General features: G+C 47.5%; 1 protein-coding gene across 3 annotated transcripts; it reads right to left on the bottom strand.

The window, feature by feature from the left end:
* Window positions 1-7287: 7287 nt before the first annotated feature.
* On the bottom strand, window positions 7288-21099 carry sall1a (spalt-like transcription factor 1a; the record flags this gene model as incomplete). Of its 3 annotated transcripts, none has more annotated exons than XM_083662479.1 (4): window positions 7288-8996; window positions 10762-11758; window positions 11876-14435; window positions 21027-21099. In XM_083662479.1, the coding sequence occupies 4 exons, from the start codon at window positions 21097-21099 to the stop codon at window positions 8553-8555; spliced, it is 4074 nt and encodes a 1357-aa protein (XP_083518605.1). In that variant the 3' UTR covers window positions 7288-8552. The 3 variants fall into 3 exon arrangements, with proteins under 3 accessions (XP_083518605.1, XP_083518606.1, XP_083518604.1); XM_083662480.1 differs by having other exon boundaries at window positions 10762-11722; XM_083662478.1 differs by having other exon boundaries at window positions 10762-14435.
* Between the last annotated feature and the right edge of the window lie 217 nt (window positions 21100-21316).

Genomic DNA, 21316 nt, shown 5'->3' with positions numbered 1-21316 from the left:
CTTTTCACTCCCCGGGCCGAAGATGACAAATTCAATAAAAGCGGAGGCATGTCTCCTCCTCTCCCCCCGGAGGCGCACCTATGGAATCCAGCGCACCTTGACAAGGCGCTGAAGGGCTCCTTCCCGCGTCACTCTGACTTCTCCATCTTGACGCTTCAATAACAATATCTCTCATGAGTCCTTGGGAGCGGGAACAGGGCCGCCGCTCCCTACACGCGCACAACGCACTGAGCGTAGGGCACCAAGTGTCCCTAGGGCATCATCCAGAGCAGGAATAGCACGGTCAAACAGACTGTGGATGCCCCGCAGTTTGGTAATGCCCCTTCTAAAAGTAACTCTCCACACGGCCAGTTTGGCATTTTTGAACTGGCCACGGTGCCCCCTTAAAATAAAGTTGCGGGATCTCCTTGTTATTAATGACATGCGACGCAGTAAACAAACTCACGTTTCCCTCGTCACCACCAGTCATGCTGGACATCAGTACAAGTGCGAGATTCGTCTCATTCCCGCAAATATGTAACGTAGCCTACCGTAAATACAGTGTTGCGTAGTGGGAGCGATTATCATCTTGCTCTATAATGATCAGAACGGGTGTTGGTTCAGAAAGGGAGATAAACAGCGGACTTTTCAGTCCATCTTGCAAGACACTATTTTCCTAGTTAAGCTACTCTACTCCCCTGCATACGGCAGATACTTCCTTCTTGGAGTTTCAAAATAAAGCGCCTCCGCTTCCAATATGAAATAATTCAGGCATCTCAAGTAAAGATAAGATAAGATTGCATTTGTGAATTGTTCTTGGTAGGGGGGTGGGGGGCACAATTAAAAAATGTACGCTTAGGGGCACCCAAATGGCCAGCAGCGGGCGGCGCTGAGCGGGGATATCGCTCCGCCCGCCCTGCTGGCATGCTTTGGCACTGTGAGAAAACGGGGGCCGAAGAATTATGCGTGTCCGTCCGGGGGTTTGTGGAGGACTTAAGGTTAGATTGTGATGAAGGAAATTGAATCTGCGAGATGACATTAACAGAGTGTCCACAAGTCTGTGTGCGTTTAAGCCCCCGAGCAGACGAGCCTGGCTAGGGTTACCAAACCGTACTTCTGATGCTGAAAGGGACACAATCGGCCTACTTAATCTCCAAGCCGGGTCTCTTAAACGAGAGAAAGAGGATCCGTCTCCCATTCTTACTGTACAAAACAAGGAAACATGTGATTCATCTCAAAATGGAAATGCACTACATTCAATTAAATTTGCCGTTCGGGGCGACGAGAAAAAACGCTAGAGTTTTCTTCCCCCCCCCGATGACAACAAAGGTGGTTGTTACACCTCCCGTCTCATAAAACCTAGCCTGACTTGAAAGAACAAACCGCGAGACACCGAAATTTGAAAGAATTAGCATCACAATGGGGGGGTAAATGTCCCCCTCCTCGACTACAACGGCCCCCGCAATTTCAGTGGCGATGATAAACCGGTGGAGAGACGCAGACAAGCGGGAGCACTGTGAGGAAAGACAAGCCGCTTACTGTACGTTCCCATTTAGCATCCCTGAAGGATCTCGTTTGACCAGGATGGGAAAAAAACGTTCCGCAAAGCATGACTGCCTTATTAAGAGAATAGCCTCCTGCTCGCTGCTGGGCCTGGTCCACGAGGAGTGGAGCGCACATACATACACACACAGGGCGCCCACCTGTTTGTCTGGGTTACTCCTCTTAGGACACAATAGGTCATGAAACGCAATACGGGGCCTGTGCCTCTCTTTCTCACCGCACAAAAGGCGAGGAGCGGATGAACGGCGAGATAAACGACCTTGACGTTTTTTGGACGGCCTCCAGATCGCCGTGCCATAAAAATAAAACCACGCAAAGTCTATCTTCAAAAAGCTCCCTCATAAGACCAAAGCGACGACGTTATACGCGGAGATGTTGGCTTTTGGGGGCAGGATGGGATATTTCCTAAGAAGGCTTTGAGTGCTCGTCCGTGATAACTGTGAGAGTCCACAGGCCCCGCGAGAAATCCGGCTCCGTGTTTGTACTCACAATCTCGTCTTCCAAGCCAGCTGTGTCCACCACGCCGCCGCCGCTGCTGCCGTGTCAGACGCCGTCTCCGTTTTCCACAGGAAACGCCGGCGATGAGAACGACAGGAAGACGACAGGAGGGAGCACGAGACCACGGCCTGGAGGAGGAGGACCACAGTGTAGACGAGGATGAGGTTTAGAGATGAATTGAAAATCAATAAATCCCACACTTTTCTCTATACAACGTGATACATTTCAGTGTCCTGAGGGACGCTTCCGTTTACGAGAGCAAACCGCTGTGGCCCCATATCGTTCAACACACTCACCAGTTTACATCATTCACGGTTAAATTATCAGTCTGTGGTGGACTCTGAAAATGTCCAACATACTCACCAGTAACAAGGATATAAAATATTCATATTTATACATGTGGGGTATCAAAAGTACATAATAAATCCTACGTTTTATTTGGGCAATCAAGGTGACCGAAGCTCTTTGGGGGAACCTCAACAACCTGTTCAGTCCCTTGTAGAGAGATACACACACACACACACACACACACACACACACACACACACACACACACACACACACACACACACACACACACAGTAGTCTACTGTTTACTGTATGTCTTGCACTGTGTGTCAGTTTGCCCTGTGTCACTTTTAGTTGTCAGGATGTCTCTGGACCAGTGCCATGATGAACCCATGTGGAGAGCAGAACAGAACAGGCACCAAAGCTGCACTTGGCGACTTCCTGCTTTCATGGCCCCAAGAGGTCGTGGGACAGTTTGTATTTTTGGAAAGGTTTCGAAGGACTTCATTACCCACAAACAAAATAAGTGAGCTCAGTAAACTGCACATATACATTGGACCTTAAATGTTGTCTTCTTTGTGGCTGGTAAACTAACCCTAATGTCCAGAGGAAGCTACGCTAAGTCGTTGGCATTTTGCTCGCTCACTGCGAAATGTACTGGGGGCAAATCTACAGTAGTGTGCCACTTAGTGGAGAGATGGGACGCGTCTCCAATGTATGTACGTATGATTTAGCCTGATGAGCTGTGTGCATTTTTTAAATTCAAACCTTGCCTTGTGCAGCTCTTAACAGCTATGTAACAGCAGGCCCGTCATCCCGGCTGGGAGTGATTGACAGCGCGGGCAGGTGAGGGAAAGTGACCCGTGGGCCGGCTAACTGAGAGGCTCACTCACCATTGTTGTGGGCGGGTCTTTGATCTCACAGCAGCAGTAGAGGTTGGCACCTCGGCGGGGAGTCCAGGCTAGTAGCCCCCCAGGCTACGGTTTGTATCCACTCAGGAGGGCTGACGGCTCCAGCTTCCCCACACAGACAGACAGCCACCGTGCAGCTTCTCCTGGACTTGAACCTGGGAGCTCAGGGTCCAGTGGACTGTATGAATGGAAAAAACAAAAAACAAAAAACAAAAGAAAACATTTTATTTATTTTTGCCTGACTAGTGGTGAACAGAACAGTCATGGAGCGTTTTTTTTTTTTTTTTACTAGAACGTACCTTATGAGCTCAAATTGGAACTATGAGAGAGGGTGCTTTGACAATCAGTTGTGACTGGCCACACACACACACACACAAATTATATCCCTATATTATTACTAGCAATACAATATCTGAAGCATCTGTGTTCGGCTGATCATCAGTGATCAAATGACATATTTTCTTTTTGTAAATAAATGAATCAACGTGGAACCCAAATCCCGAGTCATTTAGTCTCATTCTTGAAATATTTCTCCTCAAAGAAAGGTGGGAAATGCCAATGGGGTGAGATAAGATCCTGTTGTTTGAAATGCAGTTTCACTTTCTTCTGGATTTTTACTTTTAGAAGCGTCAGTATCTTAGGGCAGATCACTCTGCTAATACCAGTCCAGAGACATGACATTTGATTCAAAGAGGATTATTGAAACAAGTTGACTTGTGTTGGAAACAAATGCAATGATGTGACTTTAGCCGTGTGTGGCAGCTGTGCACACACAGCCGTACTGCAGGCCCAGGCCTTCACTGAACCTCCAAAGACTACAGTAAGTGGAGAGGAGTGGCTTCCAGCTGAAGAGAAAGCTATGCTCCTTCTTCGCTGATGGCTCCCATCCTCTCTCTCCAGCCATCAAGCCATTTAGCTCAGCGCCGCGCCGCCAGCAAATAACATTACAACTGCACCAAAACAAATACATGTGAGCGTCAAAAATAAATGTCTCAAAAATGTTTACTGCATATATAGATACACAGTCTAGGTCTTGTGCATGAGGTTAAATTGGATTTATAAACTTCGGTCAGTTCTGAGATATACCACCATATAACACCAGCATGAAGTAATTCAAAGATCAAGGAGTATGTGGGTAATACATTTTGATTAAAAAACAAAATCAGATAGAACCATATAATTCCAAGTTTACAATCTACAGTGCTTGTATCCAAGCTGCACACAATGTGACTCACTGAACTGTCGGCATGGTAGCAACGCTCTCCTGCACAGCAGAGCCCAAAGCTGTGGTGCTCAACTTTCCCACGTTATGCGGACCCCTAAACTGACACTAAAGACCCCCCCTCCTCCATTTGACACGTTTATGTCCCAGGCTCCCCCCCCACCCCCCGCCCCCTTCCGAGAAGATATCTTTTCGATGTTTTATTACAGATAGTGTATGAAAGCCATGATCAAAATAGTCATCAATTCTGTCATTGTGTTATTTATGGACGGGGAAGTATAGTGAAAATAAATGATTCCCCTTTTTTGCCGGGGACCCCCCCCCCCCCCAGGACCCCACTTTACTGGCCTAAAGTGTGACAGGACTGGGATGGGACAGCCCCTCCGTCTGCAGTGGGACAGAGAGACTGGGCAGACTGGGATGATGGGGACAGCCCCTCCGTCTGCAGTGGGACAGAGAGACTGGGCAGACTGGGTATGGGGACAGCCCCTCCGTCTGCAGTGGGACAGACAGACTGGGCAGACTGGGATGATGGGGACAGCCCCTCCGTCTGCAGTGGGACAGAGAGACTGGGCAGACTGGGTATGGGGACAGCCCCTCTGTCTAACAGCGATCTAGTGTTTCAGGGTGTTCTTCCTGTATTGTGGAGCACCAGAGCCACTGCTGCCTGGGAGCCACAGTGGAAGAGATCAATTGGACACATTCCTGCCACCTGAGATCCAAGTGTTTCTGTAATACTCCACAGCTCAATCAATACAGTGAGGCAGGGCGAGGAGCCTGCTCCACACACACACACACACACACACACACACACAGACACACACACACACACACAGACAGACAGACAGACAGACAGACAGACAGACAGACAGACAGACACACACACACACACACACACGGGGGGTTCGCTGCTCGGCGGTGGAAAGGCATGCACGTGTTCAGAGTCACCCCTGATATTTCTCTGCAGTCTCCCACCTGTGATCATAGAAGAGAAATGAGCCCGTCACGATTTTATCTGAACCATCATTCTTTGTTGTTATAGATTTTTCTGCATTTCACTATAAGTTCAGGCTTTGAGTTATTCCTGCAAAACCAATCATCATTAAGTAATTGGGCTGAATTGTATCCGACCCCCCGAAGCAATTCCAAATATTGTTCATTGTTGTACATTTTCCTTTTCAATCTATAAGCCTATAGTGGACGGAATTAAATAGGTTACTTTTGCTCTTGTTGCTATAAATGTCTGAATTAAATAACATTATTAATAATAGATATGTATAAAGTCAAATAGGTCCAATGTATTTTGGGGGAAATTAAATATTAATAGCAATAATAATAATAGCAATAATAATGATGATAATAATAATAATAGCAATAACAATAATAATGATGATGATAATTAAGGTAATGATAATAATGATAAAGGTAATAATAATAATAATAATAATAATAATAATAATAATAATAATAATAATAGAAACATTCTAATTCTATACTTTCATGTAAATGATGTTATGGGCCGTTAGTTGTAAATGTAAACGAAGTTAATTCCTTTCATTAGGAGCAAAGTAAGAACGCAGGCGATCTCTCCTTTCCTTTCTGTCTGTGTGGTGAGCGGATCTTTGCAGGAAGCCGAGGTGCTGCACAAACACAGCTCAGGGGACCAGATGTGACTGTTAAACAGAAAACATGCGCTGTGGGCAAGGATCATTTAGCCTCGACGTCTTGAAATATAAAACGTAAATATTGGGGGAATTCAGTTTTGCTGAAGAGGAGAAGGGGGGGGGGGGGGGAGAGAGAGCCGACTGAGGATGCGGGGCAGAAATTAACAGATCCTGTAGACTGCAGGATGTGCAACGATGTGTTAAATTAAATGCAGCTGTTGAAATACAAAAGGGAAAAAATATCACTTTGAATTTAAAAAAGAAAAGAAAGCAAACGTCAAAGGCCTCGTTCGGATATCCGTGAGATCGTTTTGACTTAAAACAAATTTCTTGGCTTTGTGGCAGAGGCTATCAATTAGATCACCGCCTTTCCCCCAACTGAAAGATGAATTTTCAAAGAAGGGAAAAGGGAGGTAAAGGGATTCAGAAAATGCCGTTTGCAGCCAAAACACCTTATTAGTGTTGCTGACTACAGACATACCCGCTTTGAGGTTGTTCGCTGTTTTGTCTCAGCACATGTGAACAGGAAAGGCCTTTCGGGTTTTTTTCCCCCAGCTAAGATTTTTGTTTAATTGCAAGTCGGAAAACGAGTAGGCTAGCCTATCACTGACGAGGACCGACCCCATACCCCCCACCACCACCCCGCCCGCCCCCCCTGTGAGAAGCTCCTCTCAATCCATCACATCAACCCACTGAAAGACAAGAGGAGCTGCAGCAGCGGTCGATTGTTTAATTAGCGATTCAAAAGACTGACAACGACAGAAATGATGAAGTTAAAAATGTGAACTGTGCTGTGCGATAATTTGACCGGGGAAAACTCACGCTGTAGATGATTGCATCTAGGCCGAGGCTATTATATAGCCTATACAGCTACTTCCTTTCTGTTTGACAAAGAATACAAATTGATTGGGAAGGGTCAGAGTTGCGCTGGGCACTAAAAACTGCGTTGAGCTGCACAAATAATGCAAAAATAAAGAAATAAAGAAAATAAGTTATTTTATTTTTTTGTTGCTGGCGCACAAAACACAGAGCACTGCTCTTTCAAATCAATTCAAATGCTTGAAATGTGAAATTGTCAGTTAGGATGGGATGATTTCAATGACAATATTACAAGGAGGGAATAAATTTAATAAAAGCACACATAGACACAATGTTTCTTTTGGAAAACTGATGTATTTGATTATTAGAGTAAAGAATTACAGTATCTTAGTTGTTAGTAGGTATTAAAGTGTAGAGAAACTGGACCCATAAAGATCTTCCAACTTTCCAAGAAAGTGCATGTAACAGTCCGAAGGTTGTCAAACCTAATATATATTTATATTTATAAAAACACTATCATTTTGTCCCCTGGCCATGATGGACTTTGTCTTGTGTGAGCTATTATGTACATTTTTGTTTTGCGATCGGGAGTTTGTATTTCCACATCTGAACGTATTTACAGAAGCTTCAACACGAAACTTTTGCACTCGATGATGTCAATGATGAGGATGCTTGGACATAGCAGCAACGTGGAAATCCAGCTGGGGAACTAAAGGAGAAATCCTGCCCATTTGATTGGCTGTCTCGTATCCAAAAACCAGGAAGTGGGCCAGTCCAAAATGTTCCCCACTTTAGCAACTGTGTTGCTTTCAACTTCACACCAAAATACAAGCAACAAAAAAAGAGACTGAGAGGAAGGAAGGGGGGGGGGGACTATGGAAGTAAACGAAAAGTAAAAAGTACAATACACAGAAACGGTAACAACAAAACAGGTTAAACACTAAAGAAAACCAAGAGATGCAGCGAACTTCAAAATGTTTCTTCCTTAAATAAAACAAAGGTAAATAGCAGTTGGAAAGAAAGGAACTACCACGTCCCTTGCCTGAATTTTCATTGTCTTTTTTTCCATGAAGGGCAGGGGGGGCGGGGGTTGGGGCGGGAAGGAGAATAATACACAGATGTTAGACCATCTAGAGAAGATCAGTGTACATTATTTACAGCCAGTCTGTTTGCTTAATACAGGGCTAATGCATCACATGAACATCAACAGTTTTGTTATAGTTACTACAGACAGAAAATAACTTAATGCCAAGGTAAGGTTATCTACCCAGATATGCTAACGTTTCAAAAGCACATGTTTAAGCACTCATACATACCCATTCTGGCTTCAAAACAAAACAAAAAAAACCTAACTGTTAATGCGTCCACTTGGTTCCAAGCAAGGTTATAATCGCTAATAAATAAGCTCCTTAAAACTATAACATGTACATTGTACAAAAAAAGCAACTTGTCTTCACACTCGTGTTCGTAAAGTTTCAATGGCAAGCCAAAGCAGTTCAGTTCTTTTAGTCCTTTAGTCTTGTTCTCGTTCTCTCGTCTGCGCGTCTGTATTTGTGTACAGTTAGGATGCCTTCAGGCACCTTCATGTGTCTTGCGTACAAACTAGTCTTAGTTGGTGGCGATTTCTTTATTGTCCTCCATGAAGCGCGCGAACCGGAAGTGGGTCCCGTTCTCCGTGTTGGCCATTTTCTCCAGGCCGGCCAGTGCCGCGTTGGGTTCTGTACTGTGCAGCTTGTCCAGGCTGCCGGTGAGGCCGCCGATGGGCGAGCTGCCGCCGTTCGCCACGCCGCCCGACATGGGCGGGATGCCCCCGTTCTGGATGACGGAGATCTCGTTGGTCTTCATGGCCAGGCCGTTGGAGAAGGCCGCGGCGTACTGATTCCAGAAACTGGCCGGGTCCCCGTTGTGCGACCGCGACGCCATGACGTCCTTCTGGAAGATCTCGGGGAACTTGACGGGGTTGGCGCCCAGGAAGGCCATTGGCCCGTCCACAGAGAGCCGGCGGCCACGTCTGGCAGGAGCGCTGTTCCACATGTGCGTGCCCATGTGAACCTATATGCAGACGGAGAGAAGAAGAGAGAGAGAGAGAGGGGGGTGGGCAGGAGGGAGGGAGAGAGAGAGAGAGAGAGATAGGGTTGATGGAGAGAAGGAGAGAGAGAGGGTGGGCAGGAGGGAGGGAGGGAGAGAGAGACAGAGAGGGTTGATGGAGAGAAGGAGAGAGAGAGAGAAGGAGAGAGAGGGGTGGGCAGGAGGGAGGGAGAGAGAGACAGAGAGGGTTGATGGAGAGAAGGAGAGAGAGAGAGAAGGAGAGAGAGAGGGTGGGCAGGAGGGAGGGAGAGAGAGACAGAGAGGGTTGATGGAGAGAAGGAGAGAGAGGGGTGGGCAGGAGGGAGGGAGAGAGAGACAGAGAGGGTTGATGGAGAGAAGGAGAGAGAGAGGAGAGAGAGAGGGTGGGCAGGAGGGAGGGAGAGACAGACAGATGGTTGATGGAGAGAAGGAGAGAGAGAGAGAGAGAAGGAGAGAGAGGGGTGGCCAGGAGGGAGAGAGAGACAGAGAGGGTTGATGGAGAGAAGGAGAGAGAGAGGGTGGGCAGGAGGGAGGGAGAGACAGACAGAGAGGGTTGATGGAGAGAAGGAGAGAGAGAGAGAGAGAAGGAGAGAGAGGGGTGGCCAGGAGGGAGGGAGAGACAGACAGAGAGGGTTGATGGAGAGAAGGAGAGAGAGAGAGAGAAGGAGAGAGAGGAGTGGGCAGGAGGGAGGGAGGGAGAGACAGAGAGGGTTGATGGAGAGAAGGAGAGAGAGAGAGAAGGAGAGAGAGAGGGTGGGCAGGAGGGAGGGAGAGAGAGAGACAGAGAGGGTTGAAAATTAGTGATGTTTACAAACTTGGCCAGGAGGGCTGCTGCACATGAGATGATGCAATGGAAAAAAAATAATAACGTGTGACTTTAGAATTAAAATAGCTTCACACCCCTGAGTGCCGCAGACTAGTTAGTCTGCCTGTGTGCTGTGAGAGGAACAGCATGGTGTAAACATCTGATTTTGGCAGGACTGATGCACAGACAGTGTGTAATCTAAACCTTCGTTTTGGCTTGTCTCACGAGGGGACCACACGGCTCAGGCCTGAGATTGCACTGTCCACTTTCATTGCTCAGGTCAGTTATTGCATGTGGCGTTTCACCTCTGCCAGACCCTCTCCATAGGAGGACAACCATCCCCTCTCCCCCTTTACACTTTGACAAAATGATGCGTGCAAATAATTGTGTTTTCACCAAGCTTATGAATAATAACCTATAGCAAAAATAAGAATACAAAATAAATAAAATAAAAACAACATAATATAGGCCTATCCCAAATTCATCCCTAAACAATGTATCTGCATTAGGATTCTTTGACCCATATAAAAGTCCACATAAATGATCAAAGGTGACCAGACAAGTCTTCACAGAATCAGGTATGGAAAACTACAGGCCGGCCCGACTCGGGACGGTTGCCTCTGGTAACTGTAGTTAATTCCGTTAACTGAACCATTCCCAGCTGTGCTGCTCTGCCGATCACATTCTCCAGTTTCTACCCAATAATCATATTAATGGGGGTGATTCAGCCTTTCCACTAAGGTATGCTTTCCCCTCAGCAAGCTGTTCATTTCATCAATTATACAACATTACCACCTCTTAATGCCCCGTGCACTGACACACCAAATTGAACTTAACGGCAGTTCCGAGACTTGTTTTCAAAAACGTTCTCACGCACAGCCTTTTAAACACACACACACACACACACATTAGAGCCACAGTTTTCTGGTGTGTTTCTAAACGTACCTTGAGGTTTCCTTTGGTGGTGAAGGCCCGCCCGCAGATGGTGCAGGCAAACGGCTTCTCCCCGGTGTGGGTCCGCTCGTGGATCTGCAGAGCGCTGGACGAGGAGAAGGTCTTCCCGCACGTGTTGCAGTAGTGCTGCTTGGGCGTCCTGCGCGGCGGCGCGCCCGAGAGCACTGGCGAGGTGGAGGCGGAGGACGTGACCAGGCTGGGGGGCGCGGCGGGGGGCAAAGCGGGCAAATGGGGCATGTCCTTGAGTGTCTCCGAGAGCGAGTGGTGGAGGCTGTGGAAGAAGCCGTTCACCTCGGGTTTGATGAGAGAGCCCATGGAGAGCAGGGAGGGAGTGGGACTGGAGGACAGGCTGGTGTTTGTGGGCTCGAAGAGCTGCGAGGGCAGGTCCCTCATCTGGTGCGTGAGCATGTGCTGCTTGAGGTTGCCCTTGGTGGAGAAGCCCCGGTTGCAGGCTGTGCAGATGAACGGTCGTTCTTTGGTATGGCTTCGGTAGTGGATGTCCAAGGCACTCTGACAGGCAAACGTCTTGCCGCAGATGTCACAGGCGGTGTTCCTGATGATGCTGCGCTCGCGGAAGGGGAAGAGCATGCTGCCCAGGGGGTCTTTAGAAGAGGGGTTGAGACCGGACGTCAGGTCCAGGGCTCCGATGCTGGAGGGGTGAGAGTGCATGAGGCTGGCACTGATGTGCTCCAGGGACAAGGCCCTCTGGTGCCTCTCTTCCAGGCTGGGGGATTTACGCTGCTGTTGTGGCTGCATGCTAGTGGGGGACGGCGCCTGCATGGAGGAGGTAGATTCGGACACAGCTGGACTGCCGGCACTTTGGCTTTCAATGTCCCCGCACAGAGAGGAAGAGTCGTTGGTGAAGCAATCCCCCTCCATTGAGCCGTTTGCTCCGTTTGCGGCGGCCTTCATCCGGCTAGCATGTAGCTCCTCTGTTAGCATGTGATTTCGGCTAGCATGTAGCTCCTCTGTTAGCATGTGATTTCGGCTAGCATGTAGCTCCTCTGTTAGCATGTGATTTCGGCTAGCATGTAGCTCCTCTGTTAGCATGTGATTTTGCGCATGCTGCTGCTGTTGTCCATTTCTCTCGTGCCCCTCCTGGCACGCCATATCGAGGGGAGTCGGGGAGTTGCACAGACTGTCGTGGAAGACATCGGCCGACCTGGGTGTGTCCGGGACACTGCTGTCCTCCGGGCGCTCCTCCTCCTCCATGCCTTCCATGTCGTCGTCGGAGAAGTACATGTCCAGGTCGTCAAAGTTCCTCTCCTCAAACGAGCCTGTGTCAGAGCCCATGGACTCGGGGTAACTGTCCGGCAGCGGGGTGTTGGGGATCTGCCCGCCCATGTGCATGCGGATGTGCTGCTGCAGCACCACCGCGTTGGTGAACTTCTTCTGACAGATGGGGCAGGAGTGCTGGACTCTCAGAGGCGGCATGGCCCTGTGGACACTGTAGTGGGTCTTTAGATTCCCCTTGGTGGTGAACGCCCTGCCGCAGACTTTACACTTGAACGGCCGCTCCCCGGTGTGAGTGCGATAATGCATTTTCAGAGCACTCGCGCAGCTGAGCACCCGGTGGCAGATGACGCACTCGTTGGGGTCCGCCACCTTCCTGTCAATGTTCTCCACCAGCTGCTGCAGCTTGGAGGTCTCCGAGCCGTGGAGAGGATCCAGGATGCCCCCAAACGGGAACTTGGCCTGGAACTGCTCCGACATGAGGGGCATGAGAGGGTTGGTCATCATGGGCGGGCTGTTGGACGTCGTGTACTCGGCACTGGCGCTCTCGGAGGCGGAGCTCACGTGTGTCATGAAGCTCGAGGAGTGGCTGCCCTCTTCAGTTCTCCCATTTGAGGTAGGCAGGGTTGCACCTTCACCCTCTTCGGACACCCTCTCGTTACTTTTCGCTGACGATGGCTCAGCGGCACCTGAGTCACTCCTAGCGGTAACAGCAGGGCTGGTTATGGCTATTGAGTGATCCTCCTTTTTGATGAAGTGTGGCAGACTGGGCATGGTCGGTGGCAGCAGCATGCCGACCGAGGAGGTCAGAGTGGACAAGACCGGTTTGGTGTCCAGCCAGCTGGTGACAGGCTTCTCAGGGGGCATCGACATGCCATATGGAATGCCGGTGCTTGTTGGTATATTGTCTAAATGCTCGGGGACAGGGTAGGGGTTCATCTGGATGTGTGGGTATTTGTCTTTATGACGCTGGAAGTGAACCTTCAGGTTACCGCGGGTGGAGAAGCGGTTCCCGCAGATGTTGCACTTGTACGGCCTCTCGCCAGTGTGAGAGCGCAGGTGGATCTGCAAGGCACTGTCGCTCCCAAACACCTTGGCACAAAACCTGCACTTATGCTTGAAGAAGGACTCGTCCGAGCTGCTCTTGTGCTCGAACGAGGTGACGTTGGGCGGCTTGCCTTTTCTCTGCGCCAGAGCTGCTAACGAGTTGAGGTCCTCTATGGTGGTGCTGCCGACGCTGGGCAGAGAGCTGGAGAACATGGGGTTGCCGGGCGGGGGCTGAGGTAGAAGTGGATTCACTGCAGAGTTTAACAAGCTACCTATCCCAAACGCCGGCGCGGCGGACGACTTCGCCAGCGACGAGTTGCTGAGCTGAGAGTGGAGGCTGCTCATGTGGTGAATTGGATGATGATGATGATGACTCGGCCTCTTGTCCGAGGAGGAGGACTGGCCGTTGATTGTTGACGGCCCCAGTGTGCTGATGATGCTCTGAGATGTCTCGCTGCTCCTGCTGCTGCTGGGGGTGGGTAGCTGAGGTAGCTGTGCCGCTGCAGCCAGCTGTTTCAGGCTGCTGATGCTGGCCGATTGACTAGCCAGGCTCTGCGCTAGGCCCGCGGCCGCAGCCAGCTGTTGGGAGAGATGGGAGCTGAGCGCCGTCAGCGGGCTGGCCGCGGGCCCCATCGTGCCCGGAGCAGAACTCGGGGGCGCCTGCTGCATTTCCGGCGACTGCGAGGCCAGCAGCAGTATCTGATGCCGGATCTGTTCAATCAGCTGCAGCTGGTGGATCTGTTGCTGCTGCAGGGCGAGGAGCTGCTCCATCAGGGCCGGCACCGCCACCCTGGGGCCCCCCGAGGAACGGGCCTCCTGGGAGAACTGGGCCACGGCCACTTTAGTGCTCTGTAGATTTTCGATGATGACGTTGCTGTTGATCACGGAGAAGTTGCCCAGGTCGGTCAGGTTGCCGAGCGGAGGTAGAGGGGCGCAGATGGGCGAAGAAGTGCCCCCCGCCGCAGGGCCGGAGCCGCCCCTGCTGCCCCCGTGGCCGCCGCCGCCTGTGATGACGACGGGGCTCCCGCTCTCCGCGCGACCGCCCTCCTCTTCGTGACCGCTGCCGATTCCGGAAACGTCCACGTCCATGGATTCGTCTTTTTCAAGAGCGTCCGGCTCCAAAAGGTCACTGCACTCTGCTCGATCAGTGTTATCAACCGTGTCATTCATCTGGTCGTCGGGATTATGGGGAGGGGAACCGGGCGAGAAGGTTCCAGCGGGGGAGGCGGGGTTTTCATTCACTATCAGAACTAACTGATTCTTAGTGCAATTTTTCTGGTGTTCTTCAAGATCGGATAGTTCAAAGAACTCAGCGCAACATCTGCCGCAGACGTGGGCCTCTGAATCCTTGCAGGGGGGGTCCTCTGAGCACGGCCCTGCGTCCCCTGGAAGACAAAGAGGGGAAACAAGAGGATTAGTGATTAGAAATGTTTTGCAGCTGAAGAAGCAGCTTTATCTCCTCAAATTCCATTGTTGTTAATCTTAAGTTAATCAGTTTTACACTTATCCCCTTGATGTGTTCACAAAAACAACGATGGAAAAGCAACAATAAGCCACAGAAATGAGAAAAGGCCTTATTCAATGCAGTGGCCTCTGAAACATGATAAGAGGGAAAACAAAAATCAATGGCCCTGCTCAAATATTGCTTAAAAGTGATCTTTGAAGATGTACATCTGGGTTTCATCAGCCCAACCAAAGGTAATCATTTTCCTCAGATAATCCATCAAAATATAGAATAGTGTGAAGTGAGGACATTGGCTCTTAATGAAATTTCATAGAAAGACATTGATTTCCTATATTCCATGCCCTTCAGAGTCGACTTGTCCACTCGGCGCAAATCAAGCATTTGAAGGGACTTATTAGACTTTCAATTTGCTGTCAACTTTGCTCATTTTCAGCCAACTATAGGCATCTTGGACAGGTTATCTATGTCACTAAACTAATTTGTATCCACTCAGGCTGCAATCACAGTGAGACATGAACAACAGAGCCTGTGCTATCCAGATTGTGATGTGCACCTACACACAACAAGCAAAGCAGAATAAAAAATAAAAAGTACAACAAAACACAAAAACACTATTTCAAACCAATGCATCATTCATGATTAAAATGCCTGTCATATGAAAAATAATGATCTTTAAAACGGTTTGAATTATATATTATTATATTGTATTCGCCATTGCTTCTATTACATAATTGTTCAGCTTTGATTTAAAAAAGACATATCGTAGAAAAGGCTCCAGTCAATAATTTTCCTATGAGTAAAATTAATATTATCCGTTTAAATAAATGAGTGGGTCAAAACTAGAGAGTGCATGCATGCATGCATCACATGCATCACAAACTTTGCCAAAACTGAGAAACTGGACACACCAGCTCACAGAGCAAGCGATACGGGCACATCCAGTACTTTTTGTCAGTGAGAAGAAAATACGAAACTAATTGTTGCCTTTCAAATATGCATAGAAAAACAGGTTTGGGATTTTCCATTTTAATAAAGGAGGAAGAGTGAGTGAGGGGAGAGAACAGGCAAGACAACACCCCTGACCCCTCCCACCCCCACCCCCCCACACACCCACCCACCCCCGAACCACTGCTGTGCTCCAGACCTTCCGTATTCTTTCCCCTCTTTGTCACATTTAAAATCGCGCTGTTTAACATACAAGTTGATTTACAAATTGCATTTCTCTATGAATCCCTTTCATTGTGGCTCCTCCGGCCCCTCAGACATTTTCACCGGGGCCCAAGAATTCATTTGCAAATGAAACCCAACAGAGGAGGAGTGCAGGCACTAGCTGCCCCCACAGAGAGACAGAGGAGTGCAGGCACTGCCCCACAGAGGGACAGGATGCCTCGTCCATTGTCCCCGCAGCATGGGAGAGACAGAGGAGTGCAGGCACTGCCCCACAGAGGGACAGGATGCCTCGTCCATTGTCCCCGCAGCATGGGAGCGGCAGCCCTGCTCATCTCAGATCCTGTTTAATTCAGGGATTATCTCCCTCAATGTTTCTCTGCTGCCGAGACATCAGATAACGCAAAGTTGCCATGACAGTAAACCCGGGCCCTCACACCAGCAAACCATGCAAACTGCCCGGGGAAGACTCAACTTTAATGATAACTTTTCATGTTAAATCCCTCCCTCCCTTGTCCCCAATGCCCACTTACACCCCTCCCCCACACACACACACCCACAAAGGTTAATAATGAAAAAATGTGTTTGATTTATTGTGTGAGATTATAGAAAACACCTTGTCTATTCGCAAGGCTGACTGTAGCCTATGTAAGATAGTGTTAGGCAAAAAAGAATCGTCTCATATTGAGTGGGATGAAAAAGGGAGACATGAAAATAAGACAATCAAAGTTTTTTCTTTGAAAATATTTTTTTTTAAAGGCTTGACACTTAGAAGAAATACTTATAAAAGAGCAAATGTTCTCAAAACTGCAAATGTGGATCAAATAGATTGTGTGTGTGTGTGTGTGTGTGCGTGTGTGTGTGTGTGTGTGTGTGGTCTCAGGTGAAATATTCAGTACTACACAGGGGGAAAAAACACTGTACATAGTTGAGAAGTTATACAGTGAGATTACATTAATTCTCAGCCTTTCGTTCTTAATAATACACATTGTGTAGGAAAGGTCAGAGTACGTTTCTTTAATATAAAATATATTTATAATAATTAATATAAAATAAGTTTCTCAACAAAAATGAGAATATTTAATAATGTTCTTTTTGAATAATAATATAAATTTGAACATGCTCAATTACACTCATGTTTATAAAATTATTCATATATATATATATATATATATATATATATATATATACTAATATGGGCAGCATTACAAGCTTGGTGTATTTACTACTGGGGGAAAAAGCAGTAACAACTGACATTTATTCCAAAAGTATTTGGTCAATTTCTACATTTACGAAAAGGCATACGTACAGTTCACCTTCCCATTCACTTAAACGAGAAAGTGTATCCAAACGTTTGACTAGTACTGTATGAAAAGGCATTAATGCGTTTACCTAAGCAATATTTCCCAATTGCACTCTGTACCCATCATCATGACCAATTTTAAGCAATCATTCCCATCAAATTATTTCACAACTGTGATCTTTGGACAGTCTCTCCTTCCCTGAACTGTACCTAGAATGTGAGAGAGAAGAGATATCTGCAGAGAAAACGACCCTCTTAAAGCTGCAATACATTATGTATGTCTAGAGAATGTGTTCCGTCAATAACTTTGATTTAAATTCTTACACAGCTATATGCGTTTGCTCTGTAAGCAGTATAGGCTAATAAAAAGCTATAGTTTTACAGAATAATACGGTGTCAAAAACTACACCAAGGCATGTCTACAAATCCACTGTCCAATGTGAAAAAGACAAGCAAACAGCGCAGATGCCAGCATTAGGCTTAATTCCCAAAATAGCACGGATTAACTCTGAATTTAAATGAAGATAAAGTCAAGTTGGCATGAAGAGTGGAGTCTGTCAAACTTCCATATGATCTGTTAGCAGAAGCACAATGTAAGCAGCAGTCAAGCAAGGCTAAAGGACATCAGGTAGAGACAGAGAGCACAGGACAGAGCCAGCAAGAGAGACTGACCAGAGAGAGAGAGCACAGGACAGAGTCAGCAAGAGAGACTGACCAGAGAGAGAGCACAGGACAGAGCCAGCAAGAGAGACTGACCAGAGAGAGAGCACAAGACAGAGCCAGCAAGAGAGACTGACCAGAGAGAGAGCACAGGACAGAGCCAGCAAGAGACTGACCAGAGAGAGAGCACAGGACAGAGCCAGCAAGAGAAGACTGACCAGAGAGAGAGCACAGGACAGAGCCAGCAAGAGAGACTGACCAGAGAGAGAGCACAGGACAGAGCCAGCAAGAGAAGACTGACCAGAGAGAGAGCACAGGACAGAGCCAGCAAGAGAGACTGACCAAAGAGTGAATATGCGAGACAAGAGAGCTGCAGCAGGATGAGCAGGAAAAGTTGCCGGAGAGCTTTTGAGTAGTAAGGTCCTACATTATTGTTTGGCAGCGCTGCACGCCTCTCTCGACACTTGTAACTTCAGGAGGGTTTCTGCCCACCTCGTCTCCTCCAGCCCTCCTGAACACTAGATGGGGTTCCACTAAAGCTGCTGTGGCGGTCCAGGACGAGAGTGGAGTGGAGTCTCTGCAGCTCTGCCCTGCCTGGTGACATGCTTCAAGTTGAAGGGGAGGGGAAGAAGGCAAGCGAGTCGTTTGGGCCGGCTACATCTAGCCTCTCGCACTATATAAACATTGGCAAAAGGACAAGTAACTAAATCTCGGCTCTTTGCGGGGTATCGGCGGCGCGAAGGGGGCCGCCCTGCCAATCTGCCCTCTAGGGGGGGCCACTCTGATAGGGCGAAAAGGGGACGGCCACAACATTGATAAGGGCTCCCAGACACACACACACACACTAAAATAAAGAGGCTTGCTAGGCCGCCTGCGGCTCCGATCAGCAGGGTGAATGGCGAGGGAGAGTGGAACACACTGGGTGCTGAACTCTCATCACCTCCACACAGAGGGACACAGGCAAAGGTTAAAACAGCTCAACATCCCACCCTCTGCGTGGCTCTCTCGCCGCACCCACCGCCGCCCAGTAACAAGCAGTGGCCCTCAGCATCACTCACTCACATGCAAACTGGAAATACAATGCCTTCCCAGTTTCACTGCTTCTGCCCCCGCGACAAGTCCCCGAGAAAACACACAGGACATTTGTTACAGCGCTCACGCAGCAGTCGAGCAGCGACTACGTTAACAGAAATCTAAATACAATATGTAGCTATAAGCTTATGGTCACACACACACATACACACACACACCCCTACCCCTGCGCATGCACGCACGCACATGCGCGCACACAAACACACTGCGTTTGCAACTATTTTAACATATGACCCCAGAGGTATTGGGTATTAATTGGGAAATTCTGTGTGCTGTCGGGACCAGTGACAAAACTCTACCAGAATTATTTGATTTGAGATTCAAAATGCAGCAAAAAGTATAATTCAGGGCTGCTTTATGTTTTGCATTTAATCACACAAGCAAATGATTCTTATGCAAGACAAAGGTCTCTGCTGAAAGAATTAAACAACTCTTTATTTCAAATTACCTGCACATTTTTTTAGGTGTTATTAAAAAAACGTGAAAATATTACATTTTGGGATACAATTTAACTGTAAGGTTCCTAGACTTTATCCAGCGAGTCAAGACGACATTGGGAATAATTTCAAAACTTACTAGGCCTATTTAAGTGAAAATGTCTGTTTTTCTACAGCACTGAATTGGTAAAAATACACAAATGTAGCAAAATAAGATTGCATTACATAGGCCGTGTAACACAGGCCTACTATTACTGAAAATATAAAAAATAAATCACCACTCCCTTTTGCCATTGAATCTGCCATGGAAAAGTAGATCAACAAAAATATTTCTGCTACATTTTGATTAAAACATATAAACTGCACCATTACGAAATTCAATACAACAGTATTAATAACATTGATATCGTTGTTTTGTTGTTTCTAAATAATGTAGGCTATTTTCGAAACATTGTAGGCTACAATTCACAATTAATTGCAATTTGATTGGCTTCTACTTGCCATTGAATCTGCAAACGAGTACACAACTCTGAACTCACTTTGTAAGAGCTGAATTCACATTTAAGCACAATAGTCTACAGCCAAGACAGGCTATATAGTTTGCAAGTTGTAGGCAAAAAAAATCCTAATCTCATAGTTGATTTTATCCAATTAAAAAAAATATATTTCACAGCAAGCTGGCAGGCCATCTTTAGGCTTCAACTTTTAAAAAGACGTTAAAGTAAAACAAACCTTCGAATCAGATAAACAATTGGTTTGGTTGCAAATCCATACCGTTAATTTTGCGATAAAGTAGGACTCGACTCGAGTGTGTGCGCGATGTGTTATCTGTGTGTGTGTGTGTGTGTGTGTGTGTGTGTGTGTGTGTGTGTGTGTGTGTGTGTGTGTGTGTGTGTGTGTGTGTGTGTGTGTGTGTGTAAGCGACACACAGCGAGTGAGTGAGAAAGACTTTTGTCAACTTTATGGGGTCGCTGTTTGAGATAAAAGTATGGATAACGAGTTGTGATGACAGGATATTTTCAGGACCTTGAAAAACGGTGTGTTTATTTGCGCTCCGTATAAGAGGCAACACACACTTTTCCCCTATAGCTCTCCTCTCCTTTCATCCAACTTTTCAAAAATAAAGGAGGTCGTGTGCTGTGTAATCAGGTAATGACTAACTGCTTTTCGTAATGGAGGAAAATCCGATGCGAGCGGATGTGAGACACATTGCAGCGCAGGACTGAAGCGCACAGACGGGCTGGTTCTCTGTACGGGACCGTGAAAAGTTGGAGCCCCCGCAGGAGCGACAGGGTGGTCCGCGGTCCGCCTGCCTCGACGCACCCACACCGAGCGTGAGCAGCAAAGCCGCCCGGAGAACCGCGGAAGCCGAAAACGAATACGCTTCATTCATTATAAGAAACTTGGCTAGTTAGTTTTAAAACATGATCTAAATATGAAGCCAAGCCTGGAGCGTCTTGTAGCCTTATTAACTTTCTATAACAACACAGTGGGAACCTGCAAGCTGCGTTATTAGGCTACATTTAACTTCCATTATACTTAAATGTGTCATTACAAAAAATATTGAACCAAGTAGGAAAGAATATAAACTAGTTCAAATGTCTTCTTTGGGCCTGTAATAGAGTGAATGGAGCGATATCGTCAACACGAAGTTTTCTGAAAAGTAGCTACAGACTTCCATGGAGAACACACTGGGATTTTCAATGGACTTAATAACGACTAGTCTGATTCAAAGCGATCACTCTGGCGACCAGTCTGGCCAGTAGCCTAAACATGATAAATCCCCATACAAAAAAAGTCTGAGAAATTCATAGGACTTGTATAAAGAGAGCAGGGGGCTACTTGGACTCACCATTGTGCTCCGATAAGGGCAGATGAGGGTCGGATTGGAAGTGTTGCGGCTTCGCTTGTTTCCTCCGCGACATGCTGGCTGGCACATCAGCAGGCAAAGTGAATAAAAAAATGACTACAAAACCCTCTCAAAAATTACCAAAATCGAGCCCATCCACCGCGCATGTGCCCCGTTATGATTATCAATAATGCTCTGCGATTAATCATATGGGGGGCTTCTTTGAAAGGCGATTGGCACCTCGCCAGCCCCCCTCCTATTCAAATGAAGTCTCTTTAATCAATTAGCTCCTG

The sequence above is a fragment of the Poromitra crassiceps genome (assembly GCF_964638095.1).
Source record: "Poromitra crassiceps genome assembly, chromosome: 28".
Lineage (NCBI taxonomy): Eukaryota > Metazoa > Chordata > Actinopteri > Beryciformes > Melamphaidae > Poromitra > Poromitra crassiceps.
Note: the sequence above shows the minus strand (reverse complement) of the source record. Positions and strands in the feature narration are given on the sequence as shown.